This window comes from Sturnira hondurensis, unplaced genomic scaffold (assembly GCF_014824575.4).
Source record: "Sturnira hondurensis isolate 20B ecotype Veracruz unplaced genomic scaffold, ASM1482457v3 Scaffold0013299, whole genome shotgun sequence".
Classification (NCBI taxonomy): Eukaryota; Metazoa; Chordata; class Mammalia; order Chiroptera; family Phyllostomidae; genus Sturnira; species Sturnira hondurensis.
The window spans coordinates 8,026,247-8,037,755 of record NW_028085930.1 but is presented as its reverse complement, the minus strand read 5'-3'; the positions used below and the strand labels follow the sequence as shown (position 1 = coordinate 8,037,755).

At 40.4% G+C, this 11,509-nt stretch overlaps 1 protein-coding gene across 4 annotated transcripts in view; it reads left to right on the top strand.

The window, feature by feature from the left end:
• The first annotated feature begins 57 nt into the window (after window positions 1-57).
• Window positions 58-11,509, top strand: part of NEK11 (NIMA related kinase 11) — a 216,306-nt gene continuing 204,854 nt past the window's right edge. For 2 of the 4 annotated variants that reach the window (XM_037061295.1, XM_037061294.1), the window contains exons 1-2: window positions 61-152; window positions 3,269-3,538. In XM_037061295.1, the coding sequence (XP_036917190.1) occupies window positions 3,357-3,538 (182 nt within the window). In that variant the 5' untranslated portion in view covers window positions 61-152; window positions 3,269-3,356. Of the gene's footprint in view, window positions 153-3,268; window positions 3,539-11,509 lie in introns of all 4 variants that reach the window. The other 2 variants (XM_037061297.1, XM_037061296.1) reach the window with 2 other exon arrangements.

The window sequence follows — 11,509 nt, the reverse complement described above, 5'->3', positions numbered from 1 at the left end:
TGAGTCCGAGCACACTTCCGCCCTGGTGACAAGCTCTGGGTGGCCTCTTCCGACTTCCCAACGTGCCCTGCGTTGTCTCCCTGGCAACGGTGCCCAACAAACTTGGCCAGAAGTGGTCCTGGAGCTCGGTGGGTCCTGAGGGCCATCCCAAAGTAGGTCCCACTTGCGGGCGGGACACTGGGCATACCCTGGCCTGCGACTCCACCGCCCTTGACTCCGAAAGGTGTGGGAAGAGCTCTCCTCCGGGCGTGCCGGGCGTGCCGGGCGTGCCGGGCGTGCCGGGCTGCCGGGCTGCCGGGCTGCCGGGCTCCCGGGCGCCGGCGAAGGTGATGTTTTCGGCTGCCTCGGTCTGGGTCCACATCTCTGGACTTCCAAGCCTTCGACCTCCTCCCTTCCCTCGTCTCCTAACCTCTGGGGTCTGCTCCACTGTCCGCAGAATAAGTGTTGCTGGTGCCCCCTCGATATATGTTAACCCGCTTTGCGAAGATGCCACTTTTCGAAAACTTGAGGCAGTTATGTTAGTTCGACCCTGATTTTAGGCTTACCTTTAAGGTGGGATTCCTAAGTTAGCAGAATCTGGTGTCAGATCTGCTTCCTCTCACTTATTGCCATGAAAGAGAGCTGCTTGGCTTGCACCTGTGATAAGCACTCCCTTCCCTTATCTTTTGCTCCAAGCTGGGTCAGCTTCACATGCAAGGGACCGTTTGCACAGAGTGGTACTCTTTCACCTTGCTCACAGTTCCATCCGATTTTATAATTTTTTCTCCCCTCCCCCCACCACACATACTTTTCCCCTTCTTCCGTCAGCTGTTGTTCTACTGGATGCTTATTTGCCCTAACAGCTTATTGAACACCTACTATATGCCAGGCACCAAGAATACAAAGGTAAAGAAGGTGTGTTCCGGACTCTCAAGTTCATTCCAAACCTTTTGAGGTGGGTGGGGAGAATAGTACCTTGACAAGTCAACAGGTACCTCTATGGTTACACAGAAGACACTAATGGAATGATGATGGCCTAATGGTGGCCTGGGAAGAGAGCTGCAGAGCTGAGTCTGAGAGTCTGGGCCACAGGGAACCTAGTTCCAAAGTACACTGTGGCTACAGACAGGCTGTTTAGACACTGCTGGGTTGAAATGCTCATTCACAATGGGAAGCCCCTGGGACACTGGGCTTCTCAGATCTATTCTGTCCTTCGCTAAACAGAGACCCTCATCACATCTTCAAAGTAAGGAGAATTCCTGAATGATATGAAGGGCCCTTTTCAGTTGAAAAGCTGTAAGTCCATACTTTTATTTTTTTTAACAGTTTAAGTTCCCAGAAAGTCTCACTTTCATCCTGGCAGAGGAAGCAAACAAAAGATGCATGTGGATGCCTGCTCTCCAGTTGTTTTCTTCCAGCAGATTTTCCTAATACTTTCTATGATCATGATAATCCCACTTAACTTTTTATTTATTCAGGGGTTTGGAGGTGTGGGCCTTAGCTCTGAAGTTCCATTTCGATGCCAGTGTTGTTCTAGTACGGCCATGAGCCCATGGCCACTCTGGGGATTGGGTTCCTCTTTCTTTTTTAATTTCTTCCCTCCCTCTTTTTTTCTCCCTCCCTCTTTCCCTTCCTTCCCTTCTTTCTTAGCTGGTTCTGAGCTCCTCACTGGCGTCAGGAGAAACTTACCCGATTAATACATTATTTCAAGAAGAAAAATGCTATAAATTGGTGATTTTCAACCAGTGTGCTGCAAGCATTTTTAAAATGTACAATACCTGATTATTTTAGTCGGGGCACTGACCTCCTTCCCCTTATATTGTCAAAGAAAAAATGACAACAGCCAACACGACAACAACTGTCTGGTGTGAATGACCTATTTTGAACCATAAGTTAATATAAAGTCATATAATAGAGTGGCATTTTATTGGTCACATTATATAATAGGGTTGCATCTGATTGGTTAATGTTTGGTACCAGAGATCCTTATATATAAGTATAGACACCTAATTTTTTAGAAAGTTACTTGGTAGCAAAAAGGGTAGGTAATTACTATTACTTTTTTGTAACTCAATCAAAATTATACTTATTTTTCTTGTCAGACTGGCAAAAAATATATTTTGTAGTGTGCTGCAGAATTTTAGTAATTAGTTTATGTGTGCTGTGAGATGAAAAAGGCCGAAAACCGCTGCTGTAAATGAGCATTTTCTTGTCAAGGAACATTCTCATCAAGGTGCAGGTATCACTGCCAAAATCGCTGTTCTGAAGTTTCTTGGCTGTGTGCCTCAAACTACACAGGTCCTGTCCTGTTCTGCCATTATATACAACAGGTTTTATTTCATAGCTTTGGAATTGTTGAATAAGGAAACCTGACTTCAAGTCATAGAGTCTTCGATCTAAAATCATGTTTTCATATAGATTTAAAACAAAAAATTTATATCTTAATGAAATACATGATTTTACCATGCACATACATATACAACAGTCCTGACTTTTATAATTCTGCTGTGCATTTGTAGCTCTGTGAGGAATTACAGATTTATCTATAACACATTTCTATTCAGCTAACATTAAAACATAATTTTAAGTTTGAACCGCTTTTGTGATATTTCTTGTTTCCAATCCAGGGAGATTGCTCTATACGTAGTATGTATAATCGAAGCTTTAGAAACTGGATCAGAATTGCTTTAGAAACTGGATTAAAATGGGAAAAAAATTCGTTCTGAATCTTTATCCCTTTTCACATCAATTCAAAGAAATGCAAATACCATAGTTTAAAGTCCACAAAAGTAAAAAATAAAAAGTCTAAAGAAGCCAGTATCATGCTCATTTCTTATTTAATCTGAACTCAATATTTGTTAATAAAAAGTAGACATAGGTGGGAAGAAAGACTTACAAAAAGACTGATGAAAACATGTAGATTTAAGGAAATGATAATGTTCTTATATTTGAATGATTTTTGAAAAGTAGGTGGGGAGTATATATCTTAACCAGATTGTTCATTGAAAAATGCATATGCCTCTCAGAACTCTGGGGGAATTTGACTGTAACTCAGTTTTGCCAAATGTGAATGTTTGAGGGAAGGCTGTCTCCCTGTGAAAGACTTCCGTCCATTGGAATCTTCAGTATTTCCACCTTGTAACATTTTTCCTTCAAGTTGTTAAAGTTAACCAACATGAGTCATTCAATCCACTCACCAAGGTGCAGGTATCACTGCCCCAAACTGACACTTTTTGGCGGAATAGTTCAACATTTTTTAGATCTAATCTCTGGACTTTTTATCTTTAAGGCACTGACCAATGCTACTTGGATGAATTCGACCATCTCCTAGGAGACTTGAATGTTAAGTTTCTATAAACAAAGAAATCAGTTATTTCATGTTTGGAGCAATGCTGAAATTCCAGGAGGCTGCCAAATATGGGAGTGGATCAATAGCCGTTTCCAGGTATCCAAAGACCTTAATCGCAAGAAGATATGTGCTTCAACAGAAACTCGGCAGTGGAAGTTTTGGAACTGTCTATCTGGTTTCAGACAAGAAAGCCAAACAAGGAGAGGAATTGTAAGTAAAAGTCCTTTCTACAAATCTTGACTTGACTGCCCTATGTGCAACTTTTACCTGATTTAAAACATAGAGTACCCTTTGCTTTGAGTTTTGCATTAAAGAAGGTAGTAAAGATTAAAAAAACTCCTTGAATGATGTCTTCAGATAAGATTTTTGAAGGCATTTCAGCAGGTGAGTAAAGTACCCAAATGACTTAAGAAAGGAAATGGGGTAGATTACATGAAAATCAAATTTTTTATGCATACTGCAATCTCATTTACAACATTACTTCAATTTGACTGGATTAGGACGTCTTGAATGATAGAATAACAATTGTTTGTAATGACTGCAGTTTTAGAAATGTTATGAAATGCAAATACATGGAAATTCACATTTGAGGTGTCTAAGGTGTCCTAGAGGAACTATGGCATCAATTTTCTTTGCCTTTTTCTCCAGAAGAGTTTTTCAGAGTCTGTAGTTATACAGTTTTCAAATTAGATACGCAAACCAAACAGGGGCTCCCATTTAAAATGAGCTTATGTTGATGAACTTATTAGTTCTTCTCCTTTGATTTGATTGGACCTATGAACTTCATAGTAGAGAAAAACACTGAGTGCTATTGAACAGTACGTCTCTCATAGAGCAGGATGAATCTTCATTTTTAGCTTAAGATTGTTTGAATTTGGTGCAGTGAAAAGTTAGTTGGAACTGAACTGAGGATAAGAAACGCGTGCATCCGAAATACAGGAGGCAAAGAGAGTGGAAGAAAGAATGATCTAAGGAATAAGCCGTTAACTGAAGAACACATTCCTGTCCCGTAATCTATTTTGAGGCTACTTTAAAGTCTTCCAGCTTTATCCCATTGGGTATTTAAGCGTGGGTTTAAAATCAGCCTGATAAACAATTTTCTACTTCTTAACATTTTGTAGGAATTATAAAGGTAAATGTTACTCACACTACTACTTTATTGTAAAAGTCAACCCTTTAAATGGTCTCTATGTCCAGAATTTTAAAAATTACCTAGAATTCATAGTTTTCAATAAATTCCAACCTGAAGGACGGTGGCAGTGCTGTTACCCTTCTGGTGTCCTTAAAACATGTTTTAAACCCTGGCTGGTGTGGGTCAGTAGATCGAGTGCAGTCCTGAGAACCAAAGGGTTGCCACTTTGATTCCCAGTTAGGACACATGCCTGTTTGCAGGCCAGGTCTCTGGTGGGGGGTGCATGAGAGGCGACCACACATCGTTGTTTCTCTCCCTCTCTTTCCCCCTCCCTTCCCCTCTATGTAAAAATAAATAAATAAAATCCAAAGGGGGGAAAAAACTCCTTAAAAAAAAGAAACATGCTTTAAGACTCTTACTGAAAAGAATTTTTTTCCCTTTTAAAAGTCCTAGAGGTACTCTTCTAGCCATTTAAAACAGAATGATAAATTTCTGAAAACTACTAGAGAATCTTTATGGAAACATAGAAAGTAAGACCTAAATCTGACTTAGGACTTGTAAAACTGCACTGTAAACTCTGTAGCCAATTTTGGTTTCTTCAACTAAGGAGGAATATGAAGAATTTAAAAAATTCACAGGAGGGCTAAAAAAAAAGTTGACTAAAGGGATGTAGTAATGTGTGAAGACCAGACTTGAAATGATGGGGGCGTGTGTGTGTTTAAAGAGAAAAGGAGTGGGGGGTGGAGGGAGAGAAAGAGAGAGAGACAGACAGACAGACAGACTATGAGAGAGAAGAGGGGCTGATTGATGGGGAAGTGATTTGTTAGTGACTGTTCTTGTGCTTGAACTAGTCTTAAAAATGTGACTTGTGCTGAAGATGACAGACCAGGCCTAGGCGGGCAGGATGAAGCCAGTCCTGAGGATACTCAACAAATCATCCGATGTCAGAAGGTCTAGCCTAGAATCACTGAGAAAGAAATCATCCACCATCGGAATCTCTACAACGTATTGTATTGGCCACATTCAGCCTTCAGACAGTTTATTTTTGGCCTGTATAGTGCTTCTTTTTAAATCTAAATTAGTTGCCGGCATTTAAAAGTGAGCAGCTCTAAAAAAAAGATAATAAGACTCTAAAAAAGACTCATAAAAATTAAGTCTTTTATCTTTTCTTGAAAAATACCAAAAGATTTGGTAACATTTGCTAGCACTGCTGTCTGTGTAGCCAGCATGGGTGGAGCCGGGTAGCAGCTGGCCCCTTAAGGCAGACCCCGTACTCCAATTGGCCACATTCTTGCCGTTCCTCATTGTCTCTTGTACCTGCCACGCCTTTCCACCGTTTGCCTGCCTTTGTAGACATTTAGTTTTATAACTCTCTGCTGAAATCATGAAGAATCATGCATGTGGCTGCTCACAGAATCCAAGCATGTTAGAAAGAAGGCAGCACAGGGTCACAGTTGGGACAAGGTGAACAGGTCAAGAAGCAAAGCCAGCCCTGTGCTTAACTGTAAACTCAGGGTTATGCAGGTTCCTAATCTGAGCTTTAGTTTTCTTATCTGTAAATGGGCATAATTTATATTTAAGGATTGCAATAAGGTTTGGATATCTATGTATGTATAAAGTATCAATATAAATTTTATATAATAAAGGCTATAATATAAATAAATATAAGGCATATTATATTTATAAATATATGTATAAAATATAAAATACGGGTATCGTACTGTCTTACATATAATTATCACTCAAATAAAGTCTAGATTCATCTTACTTCTAAACAATCCAAGTTAACAAATAATTAAAGGAAGCCTAATAAAACTTTATCTAATCACCAGTGACTATAATTGGAATTTCCTATTAAATGGAAATTTTTCTTTTGCATTCTACTTTTAAGAGAGAAAAATCAAAGAAATGTGTCAAGCATGTGATTTTTAAAACTTCTTTAGAGAACTTTCTTGAGGTTGTAAACATTCTATTTTTTTTTGTAGTTCTATAACTGTTCAAAAGAAATTGGCCCTCAGAATGTTGATCTTTTAGCTGTATAAGATAGCCGTGCATCTGTAATTGGTACGTAACTGGAAAAGCCAGTGTTCGCACTGTCTGTCAGGGACAAATAATCAGAGACAGGGTTGAATCTTTACGGGCGCTTTATTCAGATGGCCAGGGATCTGAGAAGACGGTCCATGGTCCATTTTTGTACCCTAACAGACAGTTGTCTTAAATTCCATTTTAAAACCATCCTTTTTATAAGGAGAACAAAGTGTAAGTAAGGGGTCTGGAATTCAGGGCAAATTTAATTGGGTTAAAAAAAAAAAAAAAAGCAGCCTTCTTGCCCTGGGCGGTGTTTATCTGTGTCCTGGGCGGCTCACCCTGGAGTGCAATGGCTTCACCGACGCAGGGCTCCTGGGGCACCAAGGTGGAGCTGCTGTGGTCTCCTGGAGTCCTGGTGGGTCCAACCTTCAGTCCCTGGAGCGATAGCTTTTTACAGGCATTGACTACTCAGCTTCTTAGCTATTACTTAAACTAAAATTTTTCCAACATTTGAGTCCCCCATTAGCCCCATCAATGATATTTAATACATATGTGGAGAGAGGGAAACTAAACTTATATTTTTTATAGATTCTTTCCCCAGGGCATTGACAGTTGAACCTTCTGTTTGTGCGCGAAGCACATGATGAGCACCGCCCCTCTCGAAGCAGTTTGGTTGGGTCAGGTTTTCAGTTCTGCTCTGCACACGAGGCCATAGACATTGGGAACTGGGTAATGTTAGAGATGGATAAAAAATAAGTTCTTTAAAAAGTGTCCTATAATGTTCTATAATGTTTTGAATGCTGTTCCAGTAATAAATGGGAGTAGATCTGACACTCCCTTTACTGTTTTGCAGACACACCCCTAACCTTTGAGATAAGGAAAGTGATACTGTTAGATTCCAGGTTATCCTTTGGTTTTTCTTATTAAAAGGGTGACTAAGGGAGACCATGAGTTCGAGCCGGTCTGCAGGACAGTTATTTTGAGCCCCTGTGAAATATAATATGCACTTTTAGATTAATCAAAGAAGATGAGACAATATGCAGTGTTTCTAATTTTTCCATCAGCATATTGCAATTTACCAATGTGCCACTTGGGGGCACCACTCTACCGCTGACATTTTTCATATACTGTGAATTTTAATTACGAGGTAAATACCACCTTCCTTTACATTTTTTATTGACGTTCTGCATTAGCTATGGGATAAAAATTTAAAAAGCACTACAGGCATTGCACTTGATTAATTTATGTTTGAAGAGAACTTTCTTTTTGGCATAAATATCTGGACTTTCTTTTTTAGTTATCATAGTAGTGTAAAATTAAAACGAGCAGTGAATGAGATAGAGTTTTCCCCTTGGTTATAGTCTCCATCATGAAATTCATAAAACAATATTTGGGGATAGTTTTTCATAATTATAGAAACTCTGGCATAATGGGTGTGAGGATTTACTGACCCCTGAAGAGTGTTCTGATTCTAGTTCATAATGTCATGTTTTTTGTTAATCTGTCAAAATTTACTTTTTTAACTTAATTTCCTTTTTTATCATCAGACCCATAAGATTTTGACAAGCCAAGAAGTTATTTTGGCCCTTAGCATTCTACATGTAATTTAAAATAAAGATGTTAGGGGAGTAAATTTACCCTAAAATACATGATTAAACTTGTATATGATCACTTATTAGTGATAAAATACATGATTAATCATGGCTACAGCTGCAGTGAATTTCAACATTCACCTTATCAACACGGAATGCTAATTATAATGGTTTTTAGAATTTTCATGACAATTAACATACAGTGACATTATTTCATGGAGGTGATTTTCTGCTGTCATCTTTTGCTTTTTGAATTTAGTACAGTTTATGTATTAAACCTTTGCCTTGGACTGAGCACCAGGGAGGAAACTGAAGCAATAGGAAATAAGGTTTGGCTCTCGGGTGCTGCCAGCCTAGAAGAGACAGAATTAACGTACAAAGAAACAACGATCAGACAGTGCAACGCTTAACCAGCTGTGTGGCCAGTTGATCTTAGAGGTGTTGGAATGGTCGCCGCCCAGCTTCCTTCCTAGCTACATGCAATCATTACCTTACTACCTTCTGTGTGCTGTCTAAGAACTTTTATTTTTTCCCTTGCTCCTTTTCCTATAAGTAAATATCCAGGTATTTCTCCTCTGAACTCTGTGCCTACTACACATTGGCCTTTGCCTAAATATGGTCAGCATGGTTAACATGGAAATACTTTCTTTCTCCACGTGGCATTTCTTCCCAGTATCACATGTCTAGCACGAGATGAGGACCATGAGGTAAATAGGAAAGGCCGCCAAGTCCTTAGAGAAATGTCCTCAAGCGCACCCGCTGAGGCCCAGGCCTCCTGAAGGAGCTGTCAGGACTGTCTGAGAGTAGATTTTCTCAAGTCCTAACAAGCCGAGTTTCCACCCAGCCACAGAGACAAAATGGAGGAGGGGGGTAAGAGTTGGTGTTACTCATACTCACACAGCAGAGAGGAGTGGTCCTAGATGTTAAGAGTAAGGGAAGCGAGGCCCTGGTGAACACCTGAGGCTCTGCCGCTCATACGGAACAGGTGCAACCTGACCAGAAATGGCTCACAGAGAAGAACAAATCGAAGCCCCAGAGCCAATACTTTTAAGGGACCAAGAGATAGCCAACCTGTCAGATGCACAGTTCAAAACACTGGTGATCAGGATGCTCACAGAACAGGTTGATTTTGGTTGCAAATTAGATGAAAAAAAATGAAGCCTACACTAAGTAAAATGCACAGGGAACCAATAGTGATGGAAAGAAAACTGGGACTCAAATCAATGGAGTGGACCAGAAGGAAGAAAGAAACAACCAAACAGAAAAAGAATGAAGAAACAAGAATTCAAAAAAGTGAGGAGAGACTTAGGAACCTCCAGGACATCTTGAAACATTCCAACATCCGAATTATAGGGGTACCAGAAGGGGAAGAGGAAGAGCAACAAGTGGAAAACTTATTTGAACTAATAATAAAGGAGAACTTCCCCAGTCTGGCAGAGGAAATAAACTTCCAGAAGTCCAGGAAGCTCAGAGTCCCAAAGAAGTTGGACCCAAGGAGGAACACACCAAGGCACATCATAATTACATTAGCCAAGATTAAAATGAAGAAGAGAACCTTAGAAGGAGCAAGAGCTAAGGGGACAGTCACCTACAAAGGAGTTCCCATCAGACTGTCAGCTGATTTCTCAAAAGAGATCTTACAGGCAAGAAGGGGCTGGAAAGAAGTATTCCAAGTCATGAAATCCAAAGACCTACATCCAAGATTGCTCTATCCAGCAAAGCTTTCATTTAGAATGGAAGGACAGATAAAGTGCTTCTCAGATAAGGTCAAGTTCAAGGAGTTCATCATCACCAAGCTTTTATTATATGAAATGTTAAAGGGACTTATCTAAGAAAAAGGAGATAAAAAAGATGAACAGTGAAAGGACAGCAAACTCACAGTTATTAACAACCACACCTAAAACAAAAGCAAACTAAGAGGACAGCCAGATCAGGAGTGGAACCACAGAAATGGAGATCACATGGAGGGTTAGCGACAGGGGAGTGGGAGGAGGAGAGAGGGGGGAGAAGGTACAGAGAGTAAGTAGCATAGACAGTAGGTAGAAAATAGAGGGAGGGCAAGAGTAGTGTGGGAAATGTAGAAGCTGAAGAACTTGTGACACATGGACATGAACTAAAGGGGAGGAATTTGTGCGGGAGGGGGTGTGCAGGGTAGAGGGGAATGAAGGGAGGAGTGGGACAACTGTAGTGACATAATAAAATATATTAAAAACAACAACAACCAAAAAGTAAGGGAAGTGAAAAGTCCTGAAGGGGTGATAACAGTTTACAAACCCGCAAGAATTTGGGATCATTGTTGTGAAGCTAAGTAGCTCTCCTTCTCCCAGTCTCTTCTGAGGGCATTTCAGACTTACAGCCCGAGGCCAAAGTGCTGTGTTGCTATATAAGGACCAACAGGATGGGGCCAAGGGGGTCAGCACCTCTGAGGGACAGAATGTGGTTAAGCCACCACACCGGGGTTTGATTCTCAGCTTTTTGTCTTAATGACGGTCAGTCTTGGTGAGAGCTTTATGTTAACTAAATTCAGATGAGCTACATCTATAAATCATGATGCCACTTCTTAATTCAGAGCCTAGAATAGTGTCTCCTTTCATCTACCCTCCCAGCATTTTCTGGGGCCAGTTCTAGAGAAATGGAATATGTGATCAGAAGTGAGAATATAACCAAAAGAAAGTAGGTGGAATAAGTAGACAATTATTTGCTTAAGCCAGATAAAAGGTCCCTTCCTCTTGACAGAGAACATATTCTAAGTGACCATTTTGGGGGGAACCCTCAGACCCGGTACGTGTCTCTGGAATAGCTCTGGCTGCACACACACGCACAGCCGTCCTTCAAGTACCTCATCTTCCAACATTGAAAGTAATGCGCATGCATGTTACAGGAAGTGTGGGTGTGCACGGAGGGGGAAGGGAACCTATAACCCTGCCACCCAGCTTCTGTCTTTTCTGTGGGCACTGATGAATACTCCTTCTGTCTCCTAAGGAAACATTCAGCCTTGGTTGCAGTAGTTGTCTGAGAGCTGGAGGATGAGGACAGAAGGAGACTCAGTATTCATTGAAACTTTTTTTGCATTTGGAACTTTGTACCATGCACAAAATTTTTTTAAAACCCACATATTCTTTCATCAAGTATGAGTCACCATTGGTTGGTCACCTGGTCTCCTAGGAGCTAGGTGGTTCTCCATCTTGGCTGAACAGTGCACTCACGGTATTTTGAAATACAGGTGTTTTGAATTTTATACTCTAATACATTCTGACTTCGTTGGGTAACCCCCAGGCATCTGGATTTTTGAGAGCTTCCGGGTAATTGAAATGTGCAACTAGATTTGAGAATATCTGTACAATGGTACCCTAAAAGAACTATTGTGCCCTTTAGTATCCTCCGAAATGTGACGTGATTATTTGAGCATATTCTATCTGTCAATGGTAT